The sequence below is a fragment of the Neovison vison genome, chromosome 5, assembly GCF_020171115.1.
Source record: "Neovison vison isolate M4711 chromosome 5, ASM_NN_V1, whole genome shotgun sequence".
NCBI classification, from domain to species: domain Eukaryota; kingdom Metazoa; phylum Chordata; class Mammalia; order Carnivora; family Mustelidae; genus Neogale; species Neogale vison.
In genome coordinates, this window is record NC_058095.1 from 33,739,735 (window position 1) to 33,757,221 (window position 17,487).

At 45.3% G+C, this 17,487-nt stretch overlaps 1 protein-coding gene across 1 annotated transcript; it reads left to right on the forward strand.

The window, feature by feature from the left end:
* The first annotated feature begins 5,028 nt into the window (after positions 1 to 5,028).
* Positions 5,029 to 6,809, forward strand: LOC122907687 (C-C motif chemokine 4). The gene is made up of 3 exons (XM_044250499.1): positions 5,029 to 5,301; positions 5,809 to 5,923; positions 6,490 to 6,809. Exons 1-3 carry the CDS (start codon positions 5,226 to 5,228, stop codon positions 6,575 to 6,577), a joined length of 279 nt encoding a protein of 92 aa, XP_044106434.1. The 5' UTR covers positions 5,029 to 5,225; the 3' UTR covers positions 6,578 to 6,809.
* The last annotated feature ends 10,678 nt before the right edge of the window (positions 6,810 to 17,487 follow it).

A 17,487-nucleotide genomic window follows, 5' to 3' on the forward strand; every position in this document is an offset into this window, starting at 1 on the left:
TTTTATTTATTTATTTGACAGAGAGAGCGATCACAAGTAGGCAGAGAGGCAGACAGAGAGAGAGGACGAAGCAGGCTCCCTGCTGAGCAGAGAGCCTAATATGGGGCTCAATCCCAGGACCCTGAGATCATGACCTGAGCCAAAGGCAGAGGCTTTAACCCACTGAGCCACCCAGGTGCCCCAGGAGACAGACTTCCTTGATGTCGCTTCCAAATCTAATATGTAATAGCTCTGTGTTCTTCTGTAAATTAATTACCTCTCTGTGCTTCAGTTTCCTCCTGTGTAAAGGGGGATAATGGTACCTGCCTCAGAGGACCCCCAGGAGGATAAAATACATTAGCATCTATGAATGTTATGTATAACATAACATATATGTATAACATATAACATAACATATGAATAACAGGCTTTAAATATTACTGGCTCTTGTAAGCGCTGTGTTAGTGTTAGTTACTATCGTTATGTTAGTGTTATCTATCATTAGATATTACTGAACTATTCCAGTTAATCTATTTCATGTATTAAAAAAGGCACAGGTCTTTTGTTCTTTGACTGACAAACCCCAGCCCTATACTTTTTGCCTGGTTAATCATTCTTCAGATCTCAGCTAAATTTATAATAGAGAAATGTTAGCACAACCTACATGGCCTGACCTAAGTAACAGAATGGTTAATTATAACATTTTAAATAAAATTTTGATATATCCATGCAATGAAATACCATGCATGCCAATTTGGAGTAAACTTGTGTTTTTTAATGACATGGAAGAATGTAAAGTAACAAAAATAAGATATACTAGTTCAAGAAAAAATGTTAATGGACAATAGTAAAATACAAAACTATATACAGAATACTGGCTCATTTTTATTTTCTTATTATGCTTTCCTATGTTTTCTAATTTTTGTAGAGTGGTGATGTATATTTTCTATGGAAAAAAACAAACAAACAAAACTCAGGCGTTCCCTTTCTTGACATTTCACCATTACCTTCCAAAGCATGTATCCCCAATGCCTGAAACAGTGCCCAGAATACAGTAGACACTCAGTAAGGTTTTATTGAATTATATTTCTTCTCTTATTGGATATTCTCTGTGACCAAACTGGAAAGAGCTTGAAACAGGTATAAAAGCACTGTTGGAAGGAAGAAAGATGCTTCCTAAAGAGTACTGAAAAGTCTTCTGAACCCTGGTGAGGCTTTAACCTTCTCTCAGGAAATGAACATCCCTAAAGTCACTGACCTCCACCCTTGACTGCAAAGAGCAGGCTGTGGTGGGTGACGAAGACCCATTTCCTCTTTAAGAAGAGTGAGTCTGCTGGCTTGAGGGGGTGGAGTGATTGTCTCTGATGAACTGCTTCGATCACCTTCCTGTCTTACAGATTCCATCCTGAGCCCCCACATTTTGGATAATGTACTTGTTTCTTCCTTCTATAATCCAGTTTCTGCTCCCATTTCCCTGAGTAACTTGACTACCACATTGGCAAGACCAAAGAATTTACCTATATTGGTTTATTGTCTTGGCAAAGTGACCACACAGTTAGCTCACGTTGGTGGGCCAGTCTCAACATTTGCTCACAAGGACTTCTCTAGTTTTGGGCATTTCACATCCTAGAGGCTAGTGTTCTTGGCCCTGACACCCAATGGTCTCCCCAATCCTCATGTATCTCAGTACTTTCCTTCTAGGTGGGCACAGAATGTCAGGATTGATTGCTTCTGTTTCCTGCTCCTCAACAACTTTGTAATCTCTTCAGAGGGTCTGGTACCTTCTGGGACTTCCTATGTGTAGAGTCTCAGAGGGTCATACCTGTAAAGGAAGTTCCAACCCAGGAGTTGGAAGACTTTGGTTATTGACACACATCCTGTGTGACCTTGATTAAGTCTTTGAACTTCTCTGAGTTTGTATTCCTAATCTGCATAATGGCAAAACAGATAGGGATCAAATAAAACCATGGGTGAGGATCTGCTGGGGGAAATCAAAAGTACCGGGACCTCTGCAATGTCCTGTTATTGCTGTAGCTAGTGGTCCTGTGTGTATCCCTGGGAAGCTGGGAGGACAGGATGAGAAGACAGATGTGAAAGTGCCCAAAATGGAATTATGAGCACAGTGCTAGCAAGGGCATAAAAGGCAAAACCTCTATGTTACCACGAGTGAGGGGAAGTGAAGGGTTTCCCTGCTCAGGAGTGAGGAGGTGGACACAGGGACCCGTGGGACCAGTTAACTCTTGCTGCCACTCCTACAACCCTAAGTTGGAAAGAGCTGAGTCTAGAAAAGTTTCCTTGATGATAAAACTACTGGGTATGTGGGTGGTAGGCAGAAGAAAGAAGAGAATTACCTCATTGAGATTGGGGAACCACATTTTGGATAGAGTTTTTCAAAATGATCAGTTTATTCGTACTTCATTTAGCTAAATGGAGTTCACATCCTGACTCCATGTTACCTGCCACGTCCCCTCCCATTAAAACTGGTAGTTTGGCTGCCTCTGGACACCTATTAAGCAAATGTCTATTGAATACCTACTGTGTACACAGAGATAAGCATAACATGGTTTCTGCATCAAGGAACTCCCTTTGATGCAGAGAGGGAGACAACCAAATACGTTCTAGTTGATATGAAGGAGGGAGCTCTGGAAGAGCTGTAGGAGCATAGAGGAAGATACAGAATTTAGTTGGAAGAGAGGTGGGGGACGTTCTCTAAAGAAGATGAGTCCTTTTTTTGTTGTGTATTTGAGAAGGATTTTTTCTCATTCTCTATTGACTATTACTTAGAAATAACCTCCATGCATAAAATGCATAAATAACCTCCATGCATAAAAGAAGCCATTGATTCAGCTTAACATATTGATAGAAGCTTTTGTACTTTTGGTGTGGAATTTCACTGGTGTGAACACAGCATTATTGTTGGGACCTTCACAAACAAAAGATTTTATCTCCATGAGCCAAAGGTCAAAGCAAGGCTAGGAAGCCAAAGTCAACAGTCAAATTCACTGTGTGGCTCAATGTAGACTGATTACCCATTCTTACCTATGATCATTGTCCTGTTGTTCCAGAGAAGACACTTTCATAATCCCTCCACAGCTTGAAGATCAGCACACCCCACTCATTTAGGCAGAGGACTCCATGTCAGACAGAGGACTCCAATGACAGGGTCATTGGCTGAATGTCAAGTGCTCCTTCTTAGTGAACAGTGGGGTTTAGACTTGACTGGAGACCATTCACTGACAGCCAAGGGATGACCTTCTCCACCCTTTGGGCTCCCTGACATTTTGTTTCTACCTCTGATATGACGCTTACCTTATTCCATCTCATGACATCGTTATTTCTGTCACTGTCTACACCATCACTGGACTAAAACCTCTGAGGGCAGATTTGGGGCTTCCTTCAGCAGATGACTACTCAACTGAGTTGAATGGAAATGCCACGAATAACAAAGTCTGTAGATTTGGGGGAACATTAAGACATGTCTTCCTTCCCTTAAGGCAAGGTGCTTGATGCATGAACATGAAATCCCATCAACCAGGAGAGACAAAGTATCGCAGAACCTCAGAGCTGGAGATGGAGGACTTGGTAAGGATTGGTATGTTGAAAGCAAGACTTGCACGAAGAAAAGCGTAAGGACAGGATGGAGGAGAGAAGTAGAGTTTGTGAGTGTATAGGTGGTGGTGGTTGGGGAGTGATGAAGTAAGATGACATTGAACTTTATTTAGTAGCCCCGAAGTACTCCAAAATGCTACCCTGATCCTTCCTAGCCCACATTTGTACAGCACCCAGGAGGCCTGGCTCTCATCTTTCCCTCTTCATTCTTCCTTCTCAGGGCAGAGGCAGGTAGCCATGTGAGGCGGGGGTGAGCAGATGGGTCAGCATGGGTGAGACGACGGTGGACAGAGATCTTGATCCAACCACTGAAATTGCCCCACATGTCCCACACCATGAACTACTGTGTTCTTGGTCTTTGTAAACTTCAGGTGGTCAGCAGCAGCTGCACTGGGGTTTCCATAAATGCAAGGAATTCCCTATGGATGGCTGGGGAACACCCACATGCTTGGATTACACATTTTATCCATAACATGGATAAGCTCATTGCTAGGTATTTCTGATCCCATTTTTACACTAGAGAAGCAGTCTTTATTTGGGTCTTCCAAACTTTATTCTTCCTGAGCTTTATCCCCTTTTCTATTATCAGTCAACTAAACATACTGAAATCATTATTTCTTTTCTGTTTCCCTCTTGTTCTGGGATGGACCAATCCAAACTCCTTTTTGATTTCGGCCCTAATAAGACATGTCTTTGTGTGTGGCACTGGCCCTAGTGGTTGACATTTTCTCTCTTTGTGGTCACTTTCTGTATTTGTACTGGAAGCAATGGGGTGGAAAGAAAATAGATTTTAGAATCAGATGAATCTCAGTTCAAATCTTGGCACTGCCACTTCACAGCTCTGTGGTCTGGAGATAGTGAATCTTACTGTGTGATCCTCCTTGCCCTAGGGGAATAATCATAGTCCTGCTCGGGGGTATGGTGGGGTTAGATGTCATGTGTATGTGGTAGCTTGCCCAGTGCCTGGCCCATCATAAATCTCTAAGTAGAAGTTGTAAATGTTCCTGAGCTGCCCTGCTTGGTCCTTCTGCACAGTCAATGCTGGACTCTCTCTTTATGCCCAAGGAAAATACAGGGTACAAAGGTCACTCAGCTCAGCAGAAGGAGTCCCAGGAATGGGACATGGAGCCCCGGCCACCCCTTCCTTCTTGAGGCCAGGCTTGCAGCAGCCCTGGAAAAACTGAGGTGAAGCCTCCAGTTTCTGGAGATGCCAATCCCCAGGAGCAGCACGGTTCTCATCTGCAAGTCTCTCTGGCAGGTGTGAATGTTTCATCCTTCCTCTTGGGTTTGCAATTCTCTCCACAGCCTTGATGACTGCCTTTGGTGTACCACTTCCCTCTATGGCGCAGCCCGTTTCTTCTCCACTACCCCCCCCATAGTGATGACATCACCCTGGGGAAGAGAAGCTGTGAAGGGCTGCTCACTGTCAGCAAGCTTCAGTTTCCGTATTGGCACCATGACATCATCTCTACCCTGGAAATTCCATTTGCCCTCCTGTGCCTCCAGCTCTGTCCGAGGCCTCAGAGTTCCTATAAAGAGGGGTTCTCAGATCAGTTTCAGCACAGAACACATTCGGGTTCTGAAGCTTCTGGACTCGAGAGTCTCAGCTCCAGGAAAACCTCTCCTCTCTCAAGACCATGAAGCTCTGCGTGACTGTCCTTTCTCTCCTCGTGCTCGTGGCTGCCTTCTCCACCCCGGCTCTCTCAGCACCAAGTAGGTCCACTCTTCTAGCCGCTAACTTCTAGAGTCAAGGTGGAGGCAGTGGTGACTTTTCTAGCTCGGGCTGATCTAATGGTGGCATCTAGGGATTGGACAAAAGGGAGAAGGGAAGATTTCCAAGTAGCCTGCTGTTAAATGTAGAATCTGGTAGACATTAATAGTCAAGTTCCTGTTTTCTTAAGAAATAGCAACAAGTAGACTCATTTAAGCAAGTTCCTGTTTCCTTCTGTGCCTTGGTCTCCCCATCTGTAAAATGGAGGGTGGTAGACACATGCCCTGAGTCTCAGTCCATCTCTGATCTTCTAGAATTCTTTCATGCCTTTCTCTTATGTTCTTCTATTCAGAATAATACTCCTTCTTAGGGTGAGTGAGATTGGATACAAGGGACCATATTTGGGGATCTGGTCATCCTACAGAGGTGGCCACTGAATATCTATGATTAGAAGCCAGAATTAACAGGTCATTATAGAGCTTCTGTCTCACCCCTGCGTTTCTTTTCAGTGGGCTCAGACCCTCCCACCGCCTGCTGCTTCTCTTACACCCTGCGGAAGCTCCCTCGAAACTTTGTGGCCGATTACTTCGAGACCAGCAGCCTCTGCTCCCAGCCAGCTGTGGTGTGAGTATCAAGCCCAGGGTTGGTCTAGGAGGCAAGGGTGAGGGTAGGTGAGAAAAGGGGATCTATTTGGGGGAATGTGGAATCAAGCAGTAGGGAGGCTGGTCTCAGGGCTGAAGCCCTCCCAGAAGTCAGAGAGGATCAAGTTATGAAGTCATCTGTTGAGTCTGGAGAGTGCTGGGTCGGAGCCAAGGGAGAAGAAAGAGGTTTCTGGGGGAGGAACTTAGCCAGAAGCCAGGAAACCAGGGAAAGTAAAAAAGATGATAGGAGATGTGGGCTGATTTCTTAAACCATACACAGAAAAGTCATTGCTGGGGGCAAGAGAGAATGAGTGGGTTGATGCTTCCTTACTGATTGCAAAACTCATTTGTTCCTAATCTGGGCAACTCAGGAGGTGGAACTAAATCTAGAATAGAAGTTAAAAGGAGCCCAGTTCTAGCACCACCCCAGGAAGTGTTTCCCCATCATTAGAGCTGTCCAACATGAGCCCTAGTCAAGCAGAGGAAGATACATACCTACCATAGGCAAGGATCCATGGGATTCTAATCTGTCCATTCCTTATTCCACAGATTCCAAACCAAAAGGGGAAGACAAGTGTGTGCTAACCCTAGCGAGGCCTGGGTCCAGGAATACATGGACGATCTGGAACTGAACTGAGCTGCTCCACATCTGGGTGCAGGAGGTCTCCAGGGAAGGTCACCTGAGCCCGACTCTTCTCAGGAGACACACCTTCTCCACACTCATGACTTCTCAATAGCCCATTCCTTCTCTTAATTTAATCTTATTATGTGCTCTGTTTTGTATTTGAAGTTATTTCTACTATTTGTTTTGCCAAAGGACACTTTATCCCCCATGGGGATGGCCTACCATCACGGTTTCTCTGCTATTGTAGATATGTGGATAATGTAACTGATTCCATGTGTTTTCAAAATAAAACTTCTTAAAAATTATAGACAATTTCTTTGCATTTTAATTTGATTGGGGGTGAAGGGCATTGCCCTGCATTATGACTGGGACCAACTACCGTTTCCAAACACAATAAAAACGAGCAATTGCTGAGTGCTTACTAGGGGCTAACAGGTCTGAAGACATGACCTCACTTAACACTTTCAATGGGATTTTAACTCCCTTGTAAAGTGGGGACTGGTTATCTCCAGTTTCACATATGAGGAAACAGAGGCACAGAGGTGACGTGACTTGCTAAGGCTTGTAGGTCTTCTGGGGAGCATCATGAAAGGATGATCCAGAAGGAGAGCTGTGATGCTAAGGTTTACAGGTCAGTGTTCTGCAGGGACGTTGTAAATAGCAGCAGCACAATGTAGAGGGAGGAAGACGTAGTTCAGAGTCAGAAAAATGGGTCTGCCTAACTTATTACCCACATACCGTGAGGAAAGTCATCTTGCCTTCCTGGATCTCAATTTTCACACCTGGGAAGTGGGGGCCTCGAAGGGCATTTGTAAGGTGACATGTATGTTACCCATGATGGGGCCTGACACCTGGAAGATTCTTTCCTTCTCTGAGTCTCAGCATTCTCACTTAAAATGGGCCTCGTGTCTCTCCTCCTAGGGTCATCACGAGGATGAGGTTAGTTAGTGATCAGCTCTCGAAAAGCCAAAGCAAATGTGAAGTATTGTCATGAGGACAGAAGAATGAATGTCAGATTGTCAGATCTGGCTCTGGACGGTTGCAGAAGTAACCTAGAGCCACATCTCATCTCCTTAATTCTTCACTCAGGACTTCCTCTTACAGGGGTGCCTTAGTGGCTCAGTCTGTTGGGCATCCAACTCTGGATCTCAGGGTCCTGACCTCAGGTTTGTGAGTTCAGGCCCCATGTTGGGCTCCCCGCTGGATATGAAGACTACTTAAAATTTTTTCTTCTCTTACATGGGTCAGAGAGAATGTGGGCCTGAAATAGAATTATATGTACAATCAAACCTTGATCCATGGGACATAGAATTTTAGTCTACTAAAATTTCAGGAGCCTTTTCAGATCATCTGATCCAACTCATTTTATGGAAACAGAGTGGGGGACTGAGAAGTGACTTACTCAGTGAGTGTGTGACAGAGGACTCTAGCCAATGCCAAATCCCAGGTTAGTCCCTTTTCTCTGCTCCATGTGACATGACTCTGTGGTCCCTTAAAGGATGACTCATTGTGTGAGGTGGATGAAGAGGAGCTACCTTGAAAATCATTTGAATGTTCTTAGTCCAGGTCAAAAGCTGAACGGGGCCCATGTTCCTCTCTGGGGTCAACAGCCAATTTTCTTCCTTGCCCTGCATTAGCCATCTCCTTCATCCCAGAGCCTGACTGGGCTTGGCTGTTGCTTTTCATCTGCCTACACCTGAGCTGTCCAATATATTTTCATTAGCTACAAGTGGCTATTTAAGTTTTTATTAATTTTAATGAAAATTAAAATTAATTAATTAATTTAATTAAAATTAATTAAAACTGGGGGGCTCAGTTGGTTAGGCGACTGCCCTCGGTTCAGGTCATGGTCCCGGAGTTCTGGGATCAAGTCCCGCATCAGGTTCCCAGCTCCATGGGGATTCTGCTTCTCCCTCTGACTTTCTCTGCTCTCATGCTCTCTCACTCTCTCTCTCAAATAAATAAATAAAATCTTTTAGAAAATTAATGAAAATTAAATAGAATTGAAAATTCATTTCCTCAGTTGTACCAGTCACAGTTTAAGTGCTCCTTAGCTACCTTATTAGCTTTGTGGCTGCCATGTTGGACAGTACAAATATAAAGCATTTCCATCACTGTGGAAAGTTCCATTGGATGACACTGTCCCAAATGCACAACCTAAAGTAGCGAAGGGAGGGGGTTGGAAGAAAGCTGGAAGACAGGGTGTGGTCTTTGGTGAAAGATAACATACTCTGTTCTGAGGGAAGGGATTAGGAGAGAAAATGGATAATCCCCTGGCCTGAGACAAGGTATAGATCACCATGGTAGACAGAATGGCCCCCAAGATATCCACATCCTAATCTCCAGAAACTGTGAAGATTACCTTATACAGCAAAAACGACTTGGCAGATGTGATTAAGTAAAAGACATTGAGGTGGAGAGATTTTCCCAGATTATCTGACTGGATCTTAAATGGAGTCATAAGCATCTTTATAAGAGGGGGCAGAGGGAGATTTGACTATGGAGAGAAGAAGTTAATGTGACAACCCATGCTACACGGCCAGCTTTGAAGATGGAGGAAGAGCCCACAAGTCAAGTGATGCAAGAGTGCCGTTCTAGAAGCTGGAAAAAGCAAGGAAATGGCTTTCCCCTAGAGCCTCTGGGTGGAGTGCAGTCCTTGTTGATTCCCTTCATTTCCACTTAGGGAAACATTTGGATTTCTGAACTCCAGAACTTTAAGAGAATATACGATCATTGTTTCAGGGAACCAAGTTTGTATTAATTTGTTACAGCAGCAATAGAAAACTGATATAATCACCAACTGACAAGTCACTTCCTCCTCAGTGTGGAAGGGAATGGAACATTCTAGAAGATGAGACCAACTTCCCTGCAGGAGACACTCAGGGTGAAGTGGACACATTCCAAGGCAATATATTATAATGAAGTGAGGAGGGTCTGCTGTAGCAGCTAAACACGAAGGCTGAAACTTCACCAAGGGTACAAACCTGCCAGCTAGGTTAAGAGGAAGCCTGCCTCTTCTTAAGTGGCCTTCAGGGGGTATCGGTAGGAGGAGAGGGGTTTTGGATTCCTATCTGGAGGAGTCCATCCTCTTATTTGTCAAATGAAGCCCAGAGCGGAGCCCTAATTTGTCTCTTTTTTTCACCATTAGAGAGGGCAGAGTTTGGGCCAGAATCTGGGTCTCCTCTTTCACAGGGAGCCCTTCTCCCCTCACTTCCCTGCCCCTGCGCAAACTGGAAGGGAGGAATTCAGCTTATCGGAGGCCAGAGCTCCAGGGAGGGCTGCAGGAGACCGGAATACCCTGGTGAAGAAGTGCTTCAGCCTGGAATTACCGAGGACAGGGCGGAATCCTCTCCATGGGGCAATGCGGGGCTTCACTTGTTGCACAATAAGGGACTGGTTCTTCCTTTCTCCTTTCTTCACGAAACTTCTTTTCTTAGCCTGAGGTCAGGGAGTTGGTATCTGACTTTCCACTTATTTTACCAGGTTTCTGGGTAGAGACCAGAAACCTACTCTTTTGCAATGTCTGTGTCCCCCATTTCTCTCTCCAGTTTTGGGGGGGGTCTGTTTCTTCATGTTCCAGTTCATGCAAGTTCTGTGTTCTCTCCCCCATTCCACTCCAACCCAGACTCTTCTGTTATGTTCCCATGACATACACATTTTCCTCCTAGGTGGCCAGGAGCTGACCCAGCAGAAACAGTGACCGAGGATATAAACTGAGCCACGGATGGTAGGAAGAAACCACAGTTCTTCCTGATGGCTGAGCCCGGGTGGCCACATGGTGGTTCTGAGTGGCTTTCCACACACACCTTGCACAGACCTGAGGGCTTCGTCCTCTCTCTTTTTTCCAGGTGTCTCCCCCTGTCCTCCCTTCTAGATGCCTCTCCTCTTGGGTTCCCATAGAGTCCATGCAGACAGGAAAATGGAAAAAGATGTAGGAATTTGAGAGACAAATTGATGAATGAATTTTCTATATTTTAAATAGTTTCAGGGGCGCCTGGGTGGCTCAGTGGGTTAAGCCTCCGCCTTCGGCTCAGGTCATGATCTCAGGGTCCTGGGATCGAGCCCCGCATCGGGCTCTCTGCTCAGCAGGGAGCCTGCTCTCTGCCTACTTGTGATCTCTGTCTGAAAAATGAATAAATGAATTATACAAATGAATAAATTTATATATTCTGCCCGGCTGCCTCTCTGCCTACTTGTGATCTCTGACAAATGAATAAATAAAAATTTTTGAAAAATAGTTTCATTTTTAGATATATGAAAATTGTGTGAACTATATACATTCAGAAGAAAAGAGAACATCATTTTTTTTAAAGGAGAAGACAGGCTTGATCCTAACAGAATGGCTTGGGGACTTCTTCTTCTCCCCCCCCCTTTTTTAAAAAAGATTTTATTTATTTATTTCAGAGAGAGAAAGAGTGAGGGGCAGGGCAGAGGGAAAGGGAAGGAGAGAATCCCAAGCAGATTCCACACTGAGCAGAGGCTGACACAGAGCTCAATCTCATGACCTTGAGATCATGACCTGAGCTGAAATAAGAAATCAGACACTTAACCAACTGGGCCATCTGGGCACACCTACACTTCTGGATTTACAAAGTTCTTGCCAGCTGGACAACTTCAGTTCGGACACAAAACACTTCCTTGAGCTTTTGAAAAGAGACTTCCTTGGCTGGTTCTGTGCCATTTGACTTAAAATGTCCTCACGTCTGTCCTAGCCAAGTCTTATGCCCTATAACAAAATGTGTTGCTGTTCACCCTCGGCTTGTCATACCATAGGACAAAGCTGCACCATGAGCAAGGTCTGGGGCTGGTGGGCTGAACTTGCAGTTAGGTGTTTGAAGGATTTGGAAGGGATGAGAAATGACTCTTTGGGATATGGAATTCCAGGAAAAATGGAATTCTAGTCAATTTAGGAGTCTAGACATGGAAGTGCCTATACTCCAAGGTCTCACTTGCCACCTTGAAACACACACACACACACACACACACACACACACCCCAAGGAATAAAACTCTGATGGCTACAGGTAAAAGGCTGGGTTTTGCAGACTGAGGACTTCTGAGAATTCCCAATGTCTGTACTCAGTCTTTTCCTTTAATTTTTTATGTATGTCTGACAACTGCTGTAGGCACCTGGCCCTTTCAAGTGATAGTGTGTCATAAGGACTTGCTAAATCCCCAGATTTGTGGTCATCCCTGGAGCAGTAGGGACATTGTTTTGTTTGTCGCAAAGAAATCAGGTTTTATCAGGTGGGTGATGTGTTCCTCCCATCGATGTAAACGACAGGCATCTGGAGAGCTTTTCTGGACCCCACCACTGGAGATTCCATGGTGGACTTGGAGTGTCTGCAAAGAAGGGACTTTCTGTGAGTCTCAGACTCTTCATTTGTGACATAGGGATGCCAATGGAGGTAACCCCACAGGTTCGTGAGGCTTTGGTGAGATGAGTGAGAAGACGGACAGGGAGCAAGCACAGGGCCTGAGAAACAGTCCTGCTTAAGGAAGGTCAAGTCCTCCCATCCTTATGGAAGAGGCCCTCCTTAGCAACCTCACAACTGCCAATATTGATGTGCATGCTATTGCAGAACTGTCTCAGGCCATCATTAACCTTTGCTTCTTACTAGAAACTCGGAGTAGTCAACACCAGATTATATTGTCTTATGTAATTTCCATTAATTAAATGTTTCTTTATGACTGTGGTGAGACTTTCCTGCTCCACATTCCCAGATGGGACACATGCAATGGGGGGTATAGGAACGCACAGCTTGAAACAGTCCATTAAATATTTAACTTGAAGGGGCACATCGGTGGCCCCATCACTTAAGCTTCCAGCTCTTGATTTTGGCTCAGGCCATGGTCTCAGGATTGTGATTTGAGTCCCACATTGGGCTCTGCGCTCAGCGTGGAGTCTGCTTAAGATTCTCTCTCTCTCTCCCTCCTTGCTCATGCTCTCTCAAATAAATAAATAAATAAATAAATAAATTCTTTAAAAAATTTAACTCAAGGAAGCAAGATTACAAATGTATTGGGTTAGTTTGGGATCGATGTCTCTTCTATTATGGGAGGAGTGTAAGTTGTGTGGTCTTTTAGGAGGACAATCTGGGAATATCTTCCAAACCTACAGGAAATGAAGCTTTTGTATTTCCATGCTTAGGCATCTAATCTGAGGGAAATACTGACATATATAAACAAAGAAGTATATATGTGTATGATGTATATAAGTAGCACATTGTTTATAATAACCAGAAAAAAAGCCCAACTCCACCAAAAACCATTTAAATGTTCAACAGTTGAATCTTGGTTAAATAAATTATGAACCATTCATTAATAGAATTTTAGATAGTAGTTATTTTACAAAAAGAAAAAAAGATACCCAGAAAGCTCTCTAAGACATCATGGCAAAGTGAAATAATATGTATAACTTTATTTCTGCCAAAAAATGATGTATTTGTTTATACACATATGTGTGTTTATAAAAGCATAGATGAAGGCCTCAGAAAAATACACAACAAATTGCTAACATTTGAGTAGCTCCTGGAGGGTTACCCTAGATATATCTGATGGTCTGACTCATTGATCGCAAGCACTAATGCATGTGTTTGCTCCGAAAAATGAACTTTCAAAGATTATGTTGGTAGATGATTAGAGTCATGTTCGAGTCCCTTTTAGAGGAGAAAAGAGAGTCCTCCCCTTGTCACCAGCATACTGGAGGCTTCTGCTGCAAGTTCTTTGGGGCTGTCTGGCCGGGCTCCGGACACTCACCCAGGCCATGCTACCAGCAGCCTGGGATCTGGCCAGCCGCCTAGGGATTGGATCTGGGCTTGCTCTTTCTGTGCTCTGTGCTGCCCAGGTCCATTAATCTCTGCCCTGTAATGAGCTGCTCTGTCATCTCCAGGTTCCCTGTCCCTCCTCCAGACTGAAGAGTCGTTCATGATGTTTGCGCCCATTGGGCATCCAAAGATTATGAGATGCTGGGTGTAGGCTGGGTGTGAGAGCCCTCCTCTGACTCTGGGCTGGCTTAGTATTTCTCTGATCGTAGGGTTCCTCGTCCAGGCCTCCCCAGAGGCGGCCAGGAGGTGCTGGTCCCACCTCTGACCACCAAGGACAAAGCAGACTTTGTTTTCATTCCCACAGTCACTGGGGTTTTACCCCTATATACCCCTTTCTCTGAGATCCTGTAACTGGTGTAGGAAAGAGGGCGGATCTCTTACTCCAACCCCTTTGAACACTTACCCTGCTCACCCACACAGCCCTCTCCCAAGAAGCCTCTGCTTCCAGACCAGAAGATGTCAGAGGCCACCGACACTCAGGATGGATCCTGTCTCTCAACACGCAAGGGCCTGGCCAGCTGGGATCTTTGAACATTGATTTCCTTGAAGAGTGACTTCACAGCCACCTGTTACTACCTTTGGGTGAAGGGGTGCCTCACCTTTCATACCTGTTCAGGGATCTCAGCCCTAGATGTAGCTCCAAAGCACACATTCAACCATCTGTCCCGGAAGGAAGCATTTAGCCATATCTGGATTCCCAGGGGCCCCAGATGGTCCCAGGCATATAATTCCTCATGCCCTCATAGTTCAAGGTCTCACTCTGAAGTTCTGAATTTCACAATTGTTTTCTTTGGCCCCAGTTTCTAAGGTCACCAGGAAAACCAGTGCCAAGTTGTAACAGAACAATGAACAGAGGCCTAAAAGGTGTGTTAAGCTTTCCTTTTGCATTTGCATCTCTAAGAAACCACCCCCTAACCAGGAGGGAAACTGGTTGTGAAACAGAATGAAGGAACTAGAGTAGCAGGGGACAGTCCCTAGACAGCTTACCTTTCCACAGACTTGTCTTGCTCTACTGCCTCCGGCCCCGCCCTCCCTTCTGCTGACCCTGACCATAGAAATTAGAGCTGGGTTCCTTGAGTGCATCACATCAAAGGCAGCATGAAGACAGGTGCTATCCTTGTTCTGATGGCTTTCGTCTCAGTGGGAGTGGAGCTGACCTGTGCTTGGAGACCTCCTTTCAGAGGTGAGGATGCTAAGGGGATTCTACCCCAAGAGCAGAGAAGACCCAGAGCCCAGCTTCCGACCCAGGAACGGTTTGGCACAGAAGCAGGCAGTGTGTCCGCTATAGAATGGAGATTGGGCATTCAGCAGACCTGTTTCCTTTGACTTACAGGAACAGTCATCCTGCATTTCTCATTCTTCTTATCAGATCGGGTTGGGTCTGATTCGAAGGGGCTTCTCTCTAGCTGGGAGACGTGCCCTGGATGGGGATGCCACAAAGGAGTAGTTCTGGGATGAACACAGCGTAGGTGAGAGGTAGGGAGTGGTTATCTGTGATCAGAGATTTTCTAATGAAGTGGAATAAAGAGGGTTATGACAGTGCCAGTTTCTTGCCCACTGGGACTGTGCAGCCTTTGGAGCAGGGAGAACATTTTCCCTAGGGCCAAGCTGTAAAATGGGGGCCTAAGAGTGAGCATGTAGCCACCGAGGTTGAAGGGGGCATCAGGAACATGAAGGAAGAACTGGCCATGAGAGCTTTGGTCTTAGTAACCTCTCCAGACCCCACAGAAGCCATTGTATGTTGCAGGGCAAGAAAGAGCCAGTGTCTGCCCAGAGGTGCCCGAAGGAGTCTTTGGGATTTGCGCTGAAATGTGCTCGGGAGATCAGTCGTGTCCTAGGGGGATGAAATGCTGCAGCAATGGATGCGGTCACATCTGCAAGCATCCTGTCCCTTAACATTCGTTAAGCATGCCTGGATCCCAGCGCCAGGAGATTTCTTGTGAATCCACGAATCTGATGCTTGGCACTAAGAGGACTCTCCCACAGTCCATTCCTGGCTAACACCCATCCCTGGGATTTTAGCTCTGGAAGTAGAATATCTAAAGTGGTGGTGGGACTGCTTTCTAAAGAGCTTGTGTCCAAAATAAACTGTACCTGTGGCATTATCCTGGCTGCATTATTCTTCCTTTCTGGGCATCGTGGTGGATGCCCGATGGGTTAGCAGGACTCTAAGTGTGCACAGGCAGGGAGTCCATGAATACAAGGCCCTCAGAATACCAACAGGTCAGGGGAAGGCTGTCCCAGATAGTTCCTTTCCTCCTTCCACATCTTGACTTCAGGCAGAGCAAATGGCACAATAATATTTTCTGCAGCATCCTGGGAATATGAATGTGGTCAAGCATAAAAATTAATGACCAGGTAGCACATAGCAGGCTTATTGGAGCAGACTTTCTTAGGGCAAGACTCAGAAGGAGCCAGGGAAGGAACAAGTGTGGAAATATTCCATTCTAAGGGAACGCACTGGTGTCTAGCAGGACTGGATGCCTGAACCCAGGAAAGTGACCCTGACCCTTGAGGCATGGGACTTTAAGTGGCTTTGAGTTGGGAAGTGCCAGCTCCTGCCTGGAGTGATGAAGAGTAATGATAGTTAGGAGGTAAGCTCTGGGGGTACAGCCTTTGTTTCCAATGTTATCTAAGTAGAGGATAAACCTAGGTCTCCCAGAGAAGCCCAGACAAAAGGAAGATGTTTTGAACTGACGGTTCCATCCCCCAGAGTTTACCTCCTCTGTCTAGATTCTACAACTTAGCCTGCTGAGTTATGTCTCCCATATCTGCTTGTCTTGGTCTTCCCTGCTCTTGATTCCCATATAGTATAATTTTATAACCGTGGTGTCTAATGGACTCATCAGCCTGTGCATCTCAGTAAGGGTATATTAGCACTTCTTTTACTGCTTGATCATCCCTGTCTCAAACGTCTCCGTGCTCCGGTCTCATTTGGTCATTTATGGGGATTCATGAGTGTACCCTTAAAATATTCTCAACAATCTCACCTCTTATCTGTCATTCTGAATGCCAAGGTATGACCCTCCCCTGCTAAGATACTTAAGAATAGCATCCTCCAATTTCCATGTACATTTCCAGTTGGTTCTGAAGACCCTAGAAAGCTATTTGTGTTCTTTTGGGAACTTCTCATTTTTCTCATCTGCTTCAACCCCCTCTTTTATTTGGGGGGAAACTCCATGGAGATTTATATGAGCTAGACACAGTCTCTCTCTACTACCTGGATATAGGGCTTGGAATTAGGATGATTCTTTCTGACCATGTGGATTTATAGGGAGTGACACTAAGACTTAGGGGTCATTGGGAACAATTCACAACAGCAGAGGTGCCAGCGACATCCTAACCACACTGTTGCTGTGACCCGTGCATGGTTGTGTTGTTGTTACTTGCCTTATTTTAGCTCCTGATACTTTCCTGAGCCTGCTTCCCCAGTCTTTCCTGCTGTTTCTGTGAGCTGCCTAATAATATCTTTCCAAAATTCCTGCTCTCTCAAGTTGGTGAGAATTGGTTCTTTGACTTGCATTAGCAAGCATTAATTTGTGTGAACACTGGTGTCAGGAGTGAACCCAGGCTAGGTATGCTCAGGGAAATGACAACAGTCTGGGTCTCATAAACAGGTCTAGTTGGAAGCTGAAGGCAACTGAAATCATCAGTATCCTAGCATGGAAACTGGCATGCAGTGTCTTCAGAAAGGTGGTAATAGTCTGAGCTAGATTTTGACAGGGAGCAGGATTTAACATAGAGTAAAGAAGAGTGATCTGCACAGAAGGAGCAGCAGGACGTGGCCCCAGATGTCCCAAAGCAATGAGGGTTTAGAACACAGGAAGGAGCAGTTACTTGCTGGGGGTAGTGGCAGAGAGAAATCTATAAAAGGAGGATCAAGACAAATTCTGGAACATCTTAAACAGCCCACTCAGAGTGTGAGCGGGGCTCTGTGATAGGTGCTTAAATGGGGCAAGAGTCATGGTAAATCTGTGTTTTATGTCAGCAGCAATGATGGTCATGTAGATGGAAAGGTATCTGGCTATCCCCTCCCCGCCACCCCCAACAAAAGTACATTGCACACCCTCCAGGTCACAAAAGTGCAGGTTCTTCC

Bases quoted from the DNA above. Each gene is read 5' to 3' on its own strand.
- LOC122907687 (XM_044250499.1), top strand. From the start codon at position 5,226: ATGAAGCTCTGCGTGACTGTCCTTTCTCTCCTCGTGCTCGTGGCTGCC. The intron at 5,302-5,808 runs GTAGGTCCACTC...GTTTCTTTTCAG, and splicing joins CCCGGCTCTCTCAGCACCAA to TGGGCTCAGACCCTCCCACC. The intron at 5,924-6,489 runs GTGAGTATCAAG...CTTATTCCACAG, and splicing joins TGCTCCCAGCCAGCTGTGGT to ATTCCAAACCAAAAGGGGAA.